General features: G+C 37.6%; 1 protein-coding gene across 5 annotated transcripts in view; it reads right to left on the bottom strand.

The window, feature by feature from the left end:
* FAT3 (FAT atypical cadherin 3) overlaps nucleotides 1-15,636 on the bottom strand; it is a 676,861-nt gene that overhangs the window by 107,936 nt on the left and 553,289 nt on the right. For all 5 annotated transcript variants that reach the window (XM_055356052.2, XM_055356051.2, XM_055356056.2 and 2 more), the window contains one exon: nucleotides 14,376-14,515. In XM_055356052.2, the coding sequence (XP_055212027.2) occupies nucleotides 14,376-14,515 (140 nt within the window). The remainder of the gene's footprint in view (nucleotides 1-14,375; nucleotides 14,516-15,636) is intronic.

Here is a 15,636-nt window from a genome sequence, read left to right as displayed (position 1 = left end):
CACTGGCAATCATTATACAGATAATTCATTAAAAATTTCAGATTGATAATGTTCTAATTCTATTATTTTCTTCCTCATTTATTAGTTGGAATAGTCCTCTAAAAAGAAACTTCTCAACTATGTGGTTACTGTGAAGTACATTTCATAAAGGAAAGTTAGGATAAATAATTCTTTCCCTTTATTCTTTTGAAATAGTGAGTTGGTTCCTTAGCTCCTCCCAAAGTGACCAATGAGGTACTCTTTTTTAACCATTATTATGAACTCATGAATTTAATCACATCTGATTTGTTTCTCTCTATTGCAGTTATTATATTAATGATGATAAATAGCCCTACCTTGGCCTGTAGGAGCCTCTTCCAGTTAGTTCTTGACATCTTTTGACATAACTCTAGTATTCTTTGATAGCTTCCTTGCTTTCTGATAATTGCTACCAGTAATTTTTTCCAGTGTTATCTTGTGCATTTTCCCATTATCCATTTCTCCAAAATGGCTTGTTTTCTTTTTAGTTAGAATTTAGAGACCATGAACCACTGCTAGGAATACTTATTGCTACTGGATTGGCTATTATGTTTCGGTTTCATTCAATGGACAGAGTCAGGAAAGGTTTGTGGTTTTTTAAAAGTAAATATTGCACCAGTTCATATTGCTACTTCCTATTCAAAATTAGAGCATCAAGGTTTTTACTTAATCTCATTATTTTTACATTTGTATCTCCTTTTTCTCATGCTGAAATTTCTCATGCTTAATGACATCATCAAAATTATTCATTGCTTTATTTGAACAACATGCACAAAAATCTCAGAATAATTCCAACATTCTTATTACATTATAATTATGATCATTAAAAATAATTTTAATATTATTTTGTAGTTTTTTGTTTATTTTATAATTATGTATTTATATCATTATAATAATAAAATAAATTATAATTTATTCCTAGTTGGATAAATAATTGCAATTATTATAGCATAATTGCAATTAAAAATGCTATCTACTTTCTATCAGGTGCTATACAGGTTTAAGAAGAACAAGCAAGAATAACCAGGAATTTATCCAACTAGGAATATAAAGTCAAACCAGCGTGTTTAAAGTCATTTAGAATAGTTCTTCTCTCTGTAGATGTGCCACCAACTAGATATGCATCTAACATCATTTGTTTCCACTTGTGTTCGAATTTTAGACTTGCCTTTTAAATATTTAATTTAATATTATATATAAAGGTACCAAAGTCAAATTTACAAAAGAGATATATTCAAAGCAGTTCAGCTTCTATACCTTCCCCCTACACTCTATTCCCTTCTCCTACAGATAACTTTAAAAATATATATGGTTTACTCATCAAACATTCTGTTAATATAAACATACTATATACACTCTTCCCTGCCATGCTGTTTCATTTAACATTACAGTTACAGTTAACATAACATTAACATCAGTTCTCAACTGGGGAGGGTTTTGTCTTCCAGGGGACATTTAGTAGTGTCTGGAGGCATTTTTGGTTGTAACACTTGGAGGAGGGCTGTTACTGACATCCAGTAGTACAGGCCAGGGATGCTGCTAAACATCCTACAATGCACAGGACAGCCCCCGCAGCAAAGAATTATCTGACCCAAAATGTCAGTACTGTTGCTGTGGAGAAACGCTGCATTATATCTTGAAGATAATGCCACAGAAGTACAGAGATACTCTTCCAGTGAGTAGATGAATCAGTTAATTCAACTAGTTTTGTATTGGTGTTCATTTAAGATGTCTCCAATTTTTGTTCTTAGAAAGAGTGTGCAAGGAAGAGCCTTGTGCCCATTTTTAAAATATTTTTTGCTAGCATATATTTGGTTCTAGAATTGGGATGGTTGGATCAAAGTACAGGTGCTTATATAGTTTTATTATTATATATGTTTCCATATTTCCCCTACTCAAAGGTTTTATCATTTTGCATTCCCATAATAATATATAAGAATGTTTGTTTCTCACAACCTTGCCAACATAATATGTAGTAAGACTTCTAGATTTTTTGCCAATCTGATAGATGAGAAACGGCATTTCAGTATAGTTCTCATTTACCTTTCTCTTATTTTTGAGTGAGGTTGGAGAAACTTTTCATATATTTAAGATCCATTTGCATTTCTTTTTTTGTTAAATTATTTGTATCTCATCTCATTCTTCTATAGGTTAGATGGCCTCTCATTCTTTATTTTTGGAAGTTTGGTGATATAAATTGCAAATACGCTTTCAATTTTGTCATGTATTTTTATTTTGCTTATGGTGTCTTTTTTTGCCATGCAAAAGTGAATACATCAATCTTTTTCCTTATTGTTTCTGGGTGTTAATTCACAGTTTAGAATATTTTTTGAGCTTTCAGGTTATAAATGAACACATTCATTTTAAAACATGCATTTGTATGTTTTCTTTTCTTTCATTTACATCGCTAATCGAGTTGGAATTTTTCCTGGCATACTGCGATTATTTTCCATATGGCTCTCCATTTATCTCAATGCCACTCTTTAAAAGACCATCACTTCCCACTGATTTGAGAAGCCACCTTTATTGTACTCTATATTTACACATGCAGTTAGCATATTTCTGGATTTTCTATTCTGTTCCATTGGTTTATCTGACTTCTCATGTATCAGTACCAAAATGTTTTAATTATAGAGGCTTTATAGTACATTTTAATGTTTGGAAAGGCTAGGCTCTCTTTTTCTTCTTTCTCATGGTTTTTCCTTGCTATTCTCATTTGTTCTTCTAAATAAACCTGTATAGCACCTGATAGAAGCTGGATAGTATTTTTAATTGCAATTATGCTATAATGACAGGTTAATAAAGGAAAACTGACTTCTTTCTAATGTAGTCTTCCTATCCAAGAATATGGTTTGTCTTTTTTCATTTGTTCAATCTACTGTTTTACTTTTCTGGGAACATTTAGTTTTCCTTAAATAGGTTTTGAACACTTGTTAAAGTTTATATATGTACTACCCTAAATAGAGTCTTCGTTTCCAACATATATTTCACTGGTTTTTTTTTGGTTATATATATGTAGGCTATTGATTTTTGTATATTAAATTTTTAACCTGTTATTTTCCTATCACTTATAGAAGTTTTACCTTTCAGTCCTTTCAGTTTTTCAGATATATAATTATACTACATGCAAACAGAGATAGTTTTACCTTTTTCTTTATGACACAAACTGGTTTATCTTGTCTAATTGCATTGGCTATTATAGCATGACAGTAAATAGTACTGAATATAGTGATGCCCCTGTCTGATTCCTAATAGAAAAAAATCCTCTAGTTATTCTCTATTAAATATTATCCTAGTGTTTGGCTGTATTCTAGAATATTATTTACTTTTAAAAATAAATGCAACCAGATTATGGCTATCTGCATAAATGGCTGCACTATCACTCACTTTGGTACAAATATGCCTTTTTTGAGGGAGAGACAAATGGTGGTGCTACCACCTCTATGCTGGGATAACTTGCCATTCAGAGTCAGCTGGACATGGGACAAGCTTTGCCCTGTAGTAGTTTGTGGTAGAAAAAGGGTTAAAAAGTGTGCCAGTAAAGTTTTGGGTATTGTTCTTATCTCCACTGTATTTGCAGAACCATACTAGATTCTTTGAATGCCAATTCTTTCATTCAGAAAGTTCAAGTTAACTTAGTCAAGATGCTAAAATATTTGTGTTCAGTTATATTAATGGGAGGAAAAAGCCTTTCCGGCCAGCAAGCCTGCCCTGACCTTCATGAAGTTTCAAAGTTGATGTGCTCTTGAAAAGCTTGCCTCTTTTTGCTTGCTTTGTCTTACGCCTAATCTACAGTCAGAACAAGTGTTTCTCTGTAAAAGACTTCCTTCTCCTCATTTACTTTTTATTTCCCACAGTCAGGGCCATTTGTGAGCTCCCGAACTAACAAACAAAGCAAAGTAACTCTCAAAGATGTTGTGTTCAAAATGGTAATTGAAATGCCTAAAGAAGTACAATGAAATCAAAGCAGGAGGAAACCCGAATATAGGAAGTCTCTTCAGAGCTGGTTTCAATGCTGCCCACCACAAACACTTTGGGTTTTGCAGGCTCTTATAAGCTAAGTCTGGGTAGATGCCAAGCTCTGCTTCACAAAGGCTCATGGTATAAAGTGTCCATGGGGCGAGCTGTAGGGTGAAGGCACTGTCTTTTATTAGAACCAATTAAGTCCTGAATTACTGAAATTCTCTTCTGCCTCTGCTGGCATTTCAAAACCGTATTTAAAACATTCTATAGTTGTGATTTCAAGGGTGAAGCCCCTTGTATTCTCCTCAAGCTTGTAAGTTTTCTTTTTGAATGTATAAGTAGAAAAATCACATCAGCTTGTACTTGTTTTACAGTTTATAAATCTGTATCACATTGATTTCCTAGACTTTATTATTTCTGGTTTGCCAGCGGGGAAAATGAGAATTAGAGAAGTTAAAAGATGTGCCTAAAGTCCTATGTCAAGGCCAGACTCAACCCCAGGTATTACAGAGCTAATTCTGTATTCACCCCATCCTATCATTTCCGTGTGCATTAAGTTACACACACATTAAAAGTAAATGTGCGTAACATTTATACATACAATGTGTACGGATATTATGTACTTTGCTGTAGAGAAATCCTAATTTACAAAATAGATAACTGATTCCATTCTCTTTTCATGAACATTCATTATGAGGTTATTTTAAATATAAAGATCCCTGGTCCCTTTAAAATTAGAATCTATTTTCAAAAACTGATCTCCTCATAAGTTGTTAAGCCCAGATCTATACATACAGTAAAATTTCATTTTTATTATTTTATGAGACAGGGTTTTCGTTTGTCTCCTAGGCTGGAGCGCAGTGGCACAATCATGGCTCACTGCAGTTTCAGACTCACACCTCAGCCTCCCAAGTAGCTGGGACAATTGGACTGCACCACCAGGCCCGGCTAATTTTTTGTTTTGTAGAGATGAGTCCTCGCTATGTTACCCAGGCCGGTCTCAAACTCCTGGCCTCAAGTGATCCTTCCACCTTGGCCTCCCAAAGTGTTGGGATTACAGGCATGAGCTGCCACACCTTGCTGTGTCTTTTTTTTTTTTTTTAATTAAAAAAGAAAGTCTTACATTTTAAGATTTGGCTTGCTGCCTTATTTTATCCATATACATTTGTAGTTGTTCCAGCATTTTCCTAATCTAAATACACAAGGGAAGTGTAGGCCACTGCCTTTTTTTTTTTTTGAGATGGAGTCTTGCTCTGTCACCCAGACTGGAGTGCAATGGCGTGGTCTTGGCTTACTGCAACCTCTGCCTCCCAGATTCAAGTGATTCTCTCACCTCAGCCTCCCAAGTAGCTGGCACTACAGGTGCATTCCACCACACCCAGCTAATTTTTGTATTTTTAGTAGAGAAGGGGTTTCACTATGTTGACCAGGTCAGTCTCGAACTCCTGACCTCGTGATCTCCCCACCTTGGCCTCCCAAAGTGTTGGGATTACAGGCGTGAGCCATTGCACCTGGCAAGCCACTGCCTTTTTCACTGCCAAGAGGCAGATGACACAAAAGGAGATGAAAGAAAAACCCTGATGAGGGAGATGCCCTGTGGGAGTCTGTTGTTCTAGTGAATCATAGAGCAGCTTTGGCAAAAGTGATTCGTTTCTTCTCCACTTTTAAGTAGGTTCAGGATGAAGGGAGGCCATAAAACAAAGTCCACATCTTCAAGGTAAAAACCTACTTTTTAAGGAAGCAGGCCAATTAGAAACTCCAAACACAGCAGTTAGAGATGAGAGAGGAAGAATGAAATCCTCAAAGCATTGAAGGTCAAGACCAACCTTAGGAATTCAGGTCACAGCCCTCCCAGCCCCAATACATGAAGGTCGTTTGGCAGAAAGACTGGCCAATTTCATTAATCGCCTTTGTGAGGCTTTAGAATTTTGGAGATTATCTGAAAGAGCTTTTTAATCTCAAGTTTGGCTGTGGAGCATACAGATACACGCTGATTTTCCTATCTTTTAAATTTTATTTTAATTAATTAATTACTTTTTGAGACAGGGTCTTTGGAGTGTAGTAGTGTGATCATGGCTCACTGCAGCCTCGACCTCCCAGGCTCAGGGTATCATCCTGCCATCCAAGTAGCTGGGACTATAGGCGTGTACCACCATACCTGTCTGGTTTTTTTTATTTTTTGTAAATACTGGGCTGGTCTTGAACACCTGGGCTCAAGCAATCCTCTTGCCTTGACCTCCCAAAGTGTTGGGATTATAAGCATGACCCCTGTACCCAGCCTTTTAATTTTTTTAGAGACAGGGTCTCAGGGCATGATCATAGCTTACTATAACCTTGAACCTTTGGGCTGAAGTGATCCTTCTGCCTCAGCCACTTGAGTAGCTGAAACTATAGATGCACGTGACCACCACATCTGGCTAATTAAAAAATTATTATTATTATTATTGCAGAAATAAGTTCTCACTGTGTTATTCAGGCTAGTGTTGAATTCCTGGCCTCAAGTGATCCTCCCGTCTCAGCCTCCCAAAATGTTGGGATTCATATGTGAGCCACCGTGCCTGGCCTTCCTATCCTTATAAGTCTAAAGGATTACTTGAATAAGAAAAACATTAAAACCACAAAATCACATGAGTCCCTGAATCAAATCAATGTAACTTTTAGATTATAATTTGGACATGGCTGTCTCTGCTGTCTTTCATAAATAACAATAATAGCCATACACATATTTTACAGCTAATTTTAAGTTGAGAAATTAACATTAATAAAGTCTGTATGTGTCTAGCATATCACAGATTCCAAGAATCTTCTTGTAATAGCATATTTCGTCTTAAAATTTATGAGGCATGTAAAGTTTTATTCTCATTATGCTGAAGAAACTGAGTCTCAACGTGACTGAACTGCCTTCTGTAGTAACACAGACAGGAATTGGTTAAGTGCTGACTTGAACTTGGGTTGCCTAATTCTGAGTTGGTGCTCCTTTCATTACACCAGATGATTTCAATAATGAGTTAAATTGTGTATTTCATATATATAAACGTGTAGGAAATGTTCCTGGACTCATATAGTATATGATTTTGTGAAGAAGCAGGTTTATATCTCTTTACCTATGTATACCTAGGCAGGCCACCTGAGCAGTCTGTGCCTCAATTTCTCACTGGAAATGAGTGTAATGATAACACCTGATTTAAGTATCCCAGAGTTATAGGGAAAACAAGCTTAAGAATGAGCCTTATGGCCGGGCACGGTGGCTTGGTGGGAGGCCAAGGTGGGTGGATCACTTGAGGTCAGGAGTTCGAGACCTGCCTGGCCAACATGGGGATAATCCCATCTCTACTAAAAATACAAAACTTAGCCGGGCGTAGTGGCATGCACCTGTAGTCCCAGCTACTCTGGAGCCTGAGGCAGGAGGGCAGGAGAATTGCTTGAACCTGGGAGGTGGAGGTTGCAGTGAGACGAGATTGTGCCACTGTACTCCAGCCTGGGTGACAGAGTGAGACTCTGTCTCAAAAAAAAAAAAAAAGAAAAGAAAAAAAGAGCCTTATTACTTAAATAATTATTATATAAATACCAGGTATCATATATTACTATGTATTTTCATCCATTAACTCTTTGAAAGAGCCATGTTCTAGTTTCATTTAAACTTGCTCTGATGATGCAGTAACTCAGATTGGTTTGGCAGATGTATGGGGAAAGTTGCTAAAATTCATAATTTCTCATCCTTGGTAATGTGTGTCTCTGGGGCCCAAAAGCTCAGTGGGTTGAAGTGAGAGCTATGAGAAGGTTGAAGTATTTTGCTCTCTTCTTTGAATGGCTGACTATAAGACAATCTGACAACCACAGGCGGCATCATGTTCCCTAAGCCGCCATCTTAAGAGTGTCTTCTTCATAACTAGTAGGGCCAGGTGAGTTTCTTTTCCTGCATTAGAACAGATATCAAAATTTTCATCTTGCTTTTAAGAGACAGCATTGTGTAGTGGTTAAGAGAGCAGGATCTGGAACCTGGATATAAACCCTGATCTACTCTAGTTATTTAACCTTGCTTTGCCTCTCTTTCCTTATCTGTAAAATGGGCATGGCAGTAGTAGGTTATTTTTCTATTTGTATCATAAAAAGTTACTATAGGCTGGGTGCAGTGCCTCACACCTATCTATAATCCTAGCACTTTGGGAGGCCGAGGCAGGCAGGTCACTAAAGCCCAAGAGTTCAAGACCAGCTTGGGCAACATGGTAAAAACCCACCTCTACAAAAAATACAAAAATTATCTGGGTGTGGTGGTGCATGCCTATAGTGTTAGCTACTTGGGAGGCTTGAGGTGGGAGAATTGTTTGAGCCCAGGAAGTCCAGGCTACCATGAGTCGTGATTGTGCCACTGCACTCCAGCCAGGGTGACAGAGTGAGACCCTGTCCCGGAAAAAAAAAAAAAAAGAAAAAAAAAGTTACCATAAACTTAGAAGCTTAAAACACTGATTATCTCATAGTTGTGTAGGTGAGGACTCAAGGCCGAAATCAAGGGTTGGCATGGATGTGTTTCTTTCTGGAAGGTCTGGGGATGACTGCCCCAAGCTCATTCAGGTTGTTGACCGAATATAGTTCCTTGTGGTTGTAGAACGGAGGCCCCTGGTTTCCCTGCTGGCTGTCAGCTGGGAGTCTCTCTCAGCTCCTTAAGGCTGCATTAATTCCTTGTCATGTTGCTGCTTTCATATTCAAATTAGAAATGATGTCTCAAGTCCTTCTCACGTTTTGAATCTCTTACTTACCCTTTTGCTGCCTTTCTTCTTCTGCTTAAGGGCTCATGTGATTCGACTGGGCCTAACTGGATACTCCAGGATCCTCTCTGTGTCTTAAGATTTATACCCTAATCACATCTGCGAAGTCCCATTTGCCATGTAACATAACATATTCACAAATCCAAAGATTAGAACATGAACATCTTCTTGGGGAAGTGAAGGAGAGCTCTGTTGCCTACCACAAATAGCACCTGCTTCACTGAGTAACTGTAAGAGTTAAATGATATTATTTTTGAGAATAAATATGTGTAAACACTTGAGTTTTTTAATCTATTTCATGTGTTTCAGTCTGTTATACTCATCCCATTATTCTTTTTGATGTTCATATTATCCCATCTTTGATCAGTGGAAATCCATTTAAGTCTCCTCTTGTCATGCTTTGCCATGATTCCAGTAGGCTTTTCTGGCAGGAAAAGATGCCCTAGGCTCCTGCCCCAAACCTGCAATTATCCATTTCTATGAGGAATCCTGACTCCTTTCCAAGGTAAACGGTATGTAAAGACCACCGTCTGGGCACTATGGGTAGAATTCCTCTTAAAATGGCTTCGTAGTGCTACTTTATGTTTGGAGGGATGATAACCCCATCCTCCTAGGCATTTCATTATTCCTGCTTCTTATGGGCCTCTGTTTCTACCTGGATACTCTCTATTCCTCCCTTGCTCATAACAGCCAATGCCCCTTGTGATTCCTCAACTCTTTTCCAAGCAGATACAGTATAGATTCCTTCAACCTTTTCATCCCCCTGTGCCAGAAACCCTTCAGACATCCTCACTCATCTCTGGGCTTCTAAGACATTAACATGAGGAACACTTCTGTAATGTTTAAGACTGGTAGTACCCCTTTCTCCCACAGAATCTTCCTATTTTTTAAAAAAAATTCTCAAAGAGAGTGAATCTCCTGTTTGCTGTCCAAGGCTTTGGTGGACAGTCTTTCTTAACCCAGAACAATAGTGCTTTGGAACACCATGGCAGCCCGGTGACAGAGCTGGGGAGCCTTCAGAGGACAACGATCCCCCCAGGTGTGTGCATATGTTTCCCAGGGAGTGTCGGCGGCTGCATGCTGAAATTTTTAACTAGAGTTACTGGCTGAAAAAAAAGTGTTAAGGAGTTAGTTTATCTTAACCATTTTTAGATCACATACCCATTTGAACATCTGATGAAAATTATGGACTTTCTCTCTAGAAAAACATATACACATGCCAAAATTTATTAACAAGTTCATGGGCTTCAAGGACCTCTTAGGAACTCAAACTGTTTTGGAAGGTTTAAGTTGTTTGTACAATTAGGTCCTGATTTGCACGGGTTTGTTAGAGACAGCAGGATTTGAAGTGGGGCAGGGGTCTGGATAAGAAGGCATCAGGGTGCTGGTTTAAAATCACTCCAGTGAACATTAGTCATTCATTAGTCCAGGGAAATGCTAATTCTAGTGCCAGTTCATGGACTATCTGCTATCATTCCACAACATTAGCAGTATAGAGAATGGGTAAGCTTTTAAAACTTGGGATAATTCTTGGGACATGGCAAGCACTAAAAAATGCCAGTTGGTTTTAGGCAAAGAGAAGACTATCAAAGAGCCACTAAAGGCGGCCATCCTGGGATGGCACATGAGGAACTGGGAAAAGCCCACTAAGATACCTTTGGCCTGGTGTGGCCACAGAGCCCTTGACAAATTCTACCTCATGTGCACTGAGGGTGCCTTAAGGCACTGTCTTGCACTTTCCACCCCAGGACAAGTCAGAAAGTATCCAGAATAGTCCTCACTAAAGGATGGGGATGCAGCCACTGGATCTTCCACTTCATCAGAGACAGGGCTCTGATGAAGTAAAAGATCCAACATAGACTCATTTCTCACAGCAACATGTGAGGCAAACCCCATGTTTGCCTCAGAGAAGCTAACAGGTGATAGGAATAATAATAATAGCAGCAGTAGCTAGTATTAACCGAATTCTTACTACAGTTAGACCTCATGCTGATACTCTGCATTCATAAACTCATGTAATCCTCATAGCAACTCCCATGTTGTAGGTATTGGCACCTCCAAACAAGAAGACTAGGGTGCGGAGAAGTTAGGTGGCTTGCTTGAGGTGACTCATCTGTTTCGTGACAGAGTTGAGATTGGGATGCAAAATTACCTGCTACAAAGCCCATGTTGCCAAATACTAACATTGTATTATAAAAAGTATAATAATATCCCTTACAAAATAAAGAACTAGTTTATGCAGAGGCCCTTGTCCATCTTGCTAGGAGTTTTTTGTCAGTGTTGGGATGCTTTATTCTTGCGTTTAGTTCATTGGAATCTTTACAACTTAAAACCCACAGGACCTTCTTATGTTTTGTGCTCACACTAAGGAATCTCAGGAAAGAAAAGGATGTGTGTCATTAGATATTGTAGCTCTGAGGCACATGAATCCTGTGAGAGTTGGGAGAATAGGACAAAACTGAAGGTGAGGGAAGGGTTTTCATGTAGACACAGAATCACTGAGGATCTGATTTATTTGACATTTGTGAAGCCAAGTTCAACATGTTGTTTATGGATGACTTGAACCCCATGTCATATCATGTTTTATGATTCCAAATGAACAAAGCAGAGAAAAGTTCCCAAAGGAAAACTGAACAGGTGTTTTGGGGCTACAGGACATTTATTTAGTTATATGGTGAAGGTTATCTGTTTGATGGTAGAATCATTAAGTTGCCCAGGGTCATGCATGGGAACATGCTTTCATGGTTTCCAAAAGAAATCCAGAATGCCTTTTATTTCCCAAAATGTCCTTTTGTAAAAGTGTTCTTGACACGGAGGGTGCTGACTAATTCAGAGAAGCATTCCTGCCACCACTGCCGGGAAAGCCGTGGTAAATGTTAGAGAGGCCTGGATTGGCAGGGGCTGGGGAGGTGGTCAGGCCCTAAGATAGCTCAGCAGACAGAGTAATGACTTCCTGATGGCAATACCAATGACATACTAGTATGTACTTTGGAAACTCTCAGTTCCCACTTCATAAAAAGGTCATGACTCTGGAGACACAGAGTGACTTGAATGCTTTAGACAAGAAAATCTCTTGGCACCCTTCATTAACTTCCTTATCTTGGCCCTACCAAAAGGTGCCTCAAAGTTCACCTAATTCTCTAACTACTTCTAAACAGCCCTGGAGATAAGCCTAACTGTATACTAGTCACAAATAAAATAAACAAAAACAGGACTCAAACAGTGTGTACATTCAAAGTCTTGTAATACATGTTTCCATATTAACTTGAAAAAAAAGAATACATGTCAGTCACCTGGATTTAAAACTGTGAATCACTGTGACCTTAGTACTTAGCATCTAGAACTGCTCCTAGCCTATGGTATGAACTCTAAAGATATTTGTGGAACAAATGCTGTTAAATGATTTCTCATCTGGTTCTAATAAAATCCTAAAGTAAAAGTATCATTGATAATTTTTGTTGTTGTTTTTAACATGAATCAGTTTTGTGCTTTGGAGATCCAGCATATCTGCTGCATAGACTCTGCTGAATATGTATCTACTATTCATTCACTTGTTCTAAAAATATTCAATTTTTAAAATATCCATAATTGTATTCTGGGCACACTGAATACCATTTAATTCAACTGGTATGAAACTCTGGAGAAAAGTCTGGAAATGAATATGGTTTCATGCTTTATTTGTATTTTACTCAAATATGTCTTATGTTTTTAAGTGGCACTAAAAAGTCAAGGTTGAATATGCTAAGACAAGGCTAATTTTTAAAACTTAAATTCACATTTAAAATGAAATAACACTTAAGACAGCAATACAGCAGGTGGGTTGTTTTGTATTAGTCTTTGGGGGTGTGCTTTTGGACTGTGTGGTTCTCGTAACACCTCAGCCATGGGTTCTTTCCATGTGTCTATATTTCCGCCTTGAAAATACCCTGAAACAGTATGATTTTCGATAGGGTGACCATATAATTTATCATCCCAAATGGGGCAATTTTGAGAGTTAATGGGGTCCTCAACCCTGGCTGCATGTCAGAATCACATAGGATTTCTGTGGCTGTATTTACTGAATTTCATATTTTAGAAAACTAATTTTGGTTTATTTTTACATTCCACATTCTTTGCATTTCATTTTGCTGATCAATAAACAATATATTGCTTTTATATAACAATTATTAATAGTCAGTTAAGGGAAGGAGAATAATTATGCCAATGCCACAGACATAAACGGGACTCTTTAAGGCAAACAGAATCATATGATCATCCTAGTTACTGGGAAAGGACACAGGTTGGAGGATCAGAAATTGTCTCACACTGGCTGCCGTATTATATGCAAGTCACTTCCCCTTTCTAAGGTTTCAGTTTATTCAAATGAAAAGTAAAGGAGTTGTACTAAAGTGAACCCTATTGTTTTCTTCAAATTCTACCATTCTATCATTATAAACAGATTCAAAGAAAAGAGTTGCATTATATTTTTCAAATAGTCTCAAACTAAGAGGCAGCTGGCTAGGCAAACACATGAAATATTCAACCTCTCTCCTTTATAAAACAACATAGTTGCAAATGCTTACATCATATTTAAGATGAATCAAAACTTGCTTGCTTCAGGGTTGGCAAAAATTTCATCTTCACCACCTGAAGCATTGTGTTCAGAAAGATTCTAAGGACACATCTGGGCTCAGCAGAAAAATGGGCCTTGATGAATTAGTGATGCCTTCTGGGGTTAGGGGAATCTCAGAGCGCAGCAGGGACTAAGAGAGGGGTTACAGCATATGCATGTGTGCCAGCTCTCTGCCATAACTGGCTTAGGTCTCTGGTGCTAAAAAATAAGAAAAAAAAATCTTCTCATATTTAGTACAGGTCTACCCCATATTGTTATCTAACATTGTGCTAGTCTCAGAAAGATGTACTAAGCCACATGAGAAGCCCAAAGATTTTCTTTTCCTCCTGCTCTCAATGCCCTTTCACATGCGCTCAGGTTGCAAAGTGTAAGGAGCGGTCCTCGACCCTGGCTGCATGTCAGAATCACACAGGATTTCTGTGGCTGGGGTCCAGCCACGGGTGCTTTTAACGTCTCCCCTCAACCAGGGGGTTCTACTATACAGACAGCAAGGACAAAGAGGCTAGAATGGCAGAAGAGAGTCAGGACACATAGGTCCCAGTCCTTTTTCTTTACTAAGGCTGTGTGACCTTGGATATATCACTTAGCTTATCTAAGTCTATAAATGAATTTGGACTCTTAGGTATTCTTTAGCTATAACTTTCTGTGACTAAAAAAAATGATGAGGTAAAGAATAACATGGTGTGTTAACTCAAGCAATATAGATGTCCTCCTCTTTGTAAATTCAAGGAAAGTTGACTTTATTGTCAAACAGGTAAATCTACAGTAGATGATCAGGAAAGAAACACGCATCACTTTTCCATGCATGATCAATCACAACTCTTGAAAGCGGCAGCTAAGTCCTATGATATCATCTATAGAATCCCTTTTCTCACTTGTTCTTGAAAATGATTTTTTTAAACACTAGAAAACCATCGACATAATTTACTACTTCCATTACATTTTTTTCATTGCTTGCACCCCTGACTTTGGCAGCTCTTTCAGCATTCCTGCTATTCAGTAATTTAACATCTCACCTGAGTGACAGCAACATTTGTCCCATCGGTGACTTCCACGCTCATATTATAGATGGACCTCTGCTCTGCATCCAAAGGTTTTGCGATGACAATTGTCCCAACACCCTTCTCTGCATCAAAAGCGCTGTCAAAATTCCCCCCTGATGATTTCACAGAAACATGAAATTAGCAAATCTGATAACTTATTACATGCATTATATCATATATCTTTAAAGGGAACTCTTATACAGAAATTTTTTTTGACAGGCATCCCTATGGCTCAATTTTGTACATCTTAAATGGGACCTCTTTATTTCTAACTTGATTCATAGTTCAAAACACAGCCTCTACAATGCATAACAAATGTCACAAAAAAGGAATGTAGTGCAAAGAAAAACCTCAGCAGTAATGTTAGAGTAGTGAAGCATAAACTGACTCCATTAAATATTTAGAAACCTAAAGGCCCTTCAACTTCTTGTGGCTTCTGCATTAGAAATTTGTAGATCTTTTTGTTTTTTCCAAAGTAGATTAAATTCCAAGTAAATAAATAGTCCAATTATTATTAATAGAATGAGTAGACATTTAAAATCTATTCCAGGATTGATGGTAAACATTTGGCTGCTAGAATTCAGATTCCCTTAATTAAATGTCAGAAATAAAATTATGAATTCTAAACAGTAAAAAAAAGCAAAAAAATTTCATATTAAAAATTCTATATCTGCAAGCTGGGATATTTATAGAAATACTTATTTTGCCATCTTGGTAGTGTAAATTATTTTTCTCCTAAAAAGGCAGAAAGCCTAGGGAGAGTCACAAAATAAAATTGGGAAAGAAGTAGAAGAAAACATCAGCTTATATAACACCAAATTACAAAACAATTTACATGAAAGTTTAGAAAACTTTACTTTCCTCTCAACCCCCTGGCCACATATAACTCACAGTCTGTGAGTGATTTGCTTAAGACAACACTGCCATTGTTGAAATCACTGCTGATGTTTCTACCTCTGGGAACCAAAGTGTGGTTTATGATCTTCCCAAAATGAAAGATTTTTTTGAGGGGGAGAAAAATAATGGTATGTATGCGGGAACAATTTTAATTAAGCATGCGTGTATGTTCACAAGCTCTATTTCTTTTGGCCTGAAATTTCATGGTGTTTATTCTGTTCTCAGGCAGTAATTTTATTTAACTACAGCATATAGGGCAATGTATTTATTGAATTTCATATTTTAGAAAACTAACTTTGGTTTATTTTTACATTCCACATTCTTTGCATTTCATTTT

Source organism: Gorilla gorilla, chromosome 9 (assembly GCF_029281585.2).
Source record: "Gorilla gorilla gorilla isolate KB3781 chromosome 9, NHGRI_mGorGor1-v2.1_pri, whole genome shotgun sequence".
Taxonomy (NCBI): Eukaryota; Metazoa; Chordata; class Mammalia; order Primates; family Hominidae; genus Gorilla; species Gorilla gorilla.
The sequence above is the reverse complement of the archived record's forward strand: the minus strand, read 5'-3'. Positions and strand labels throughout refer to the sequence as shown.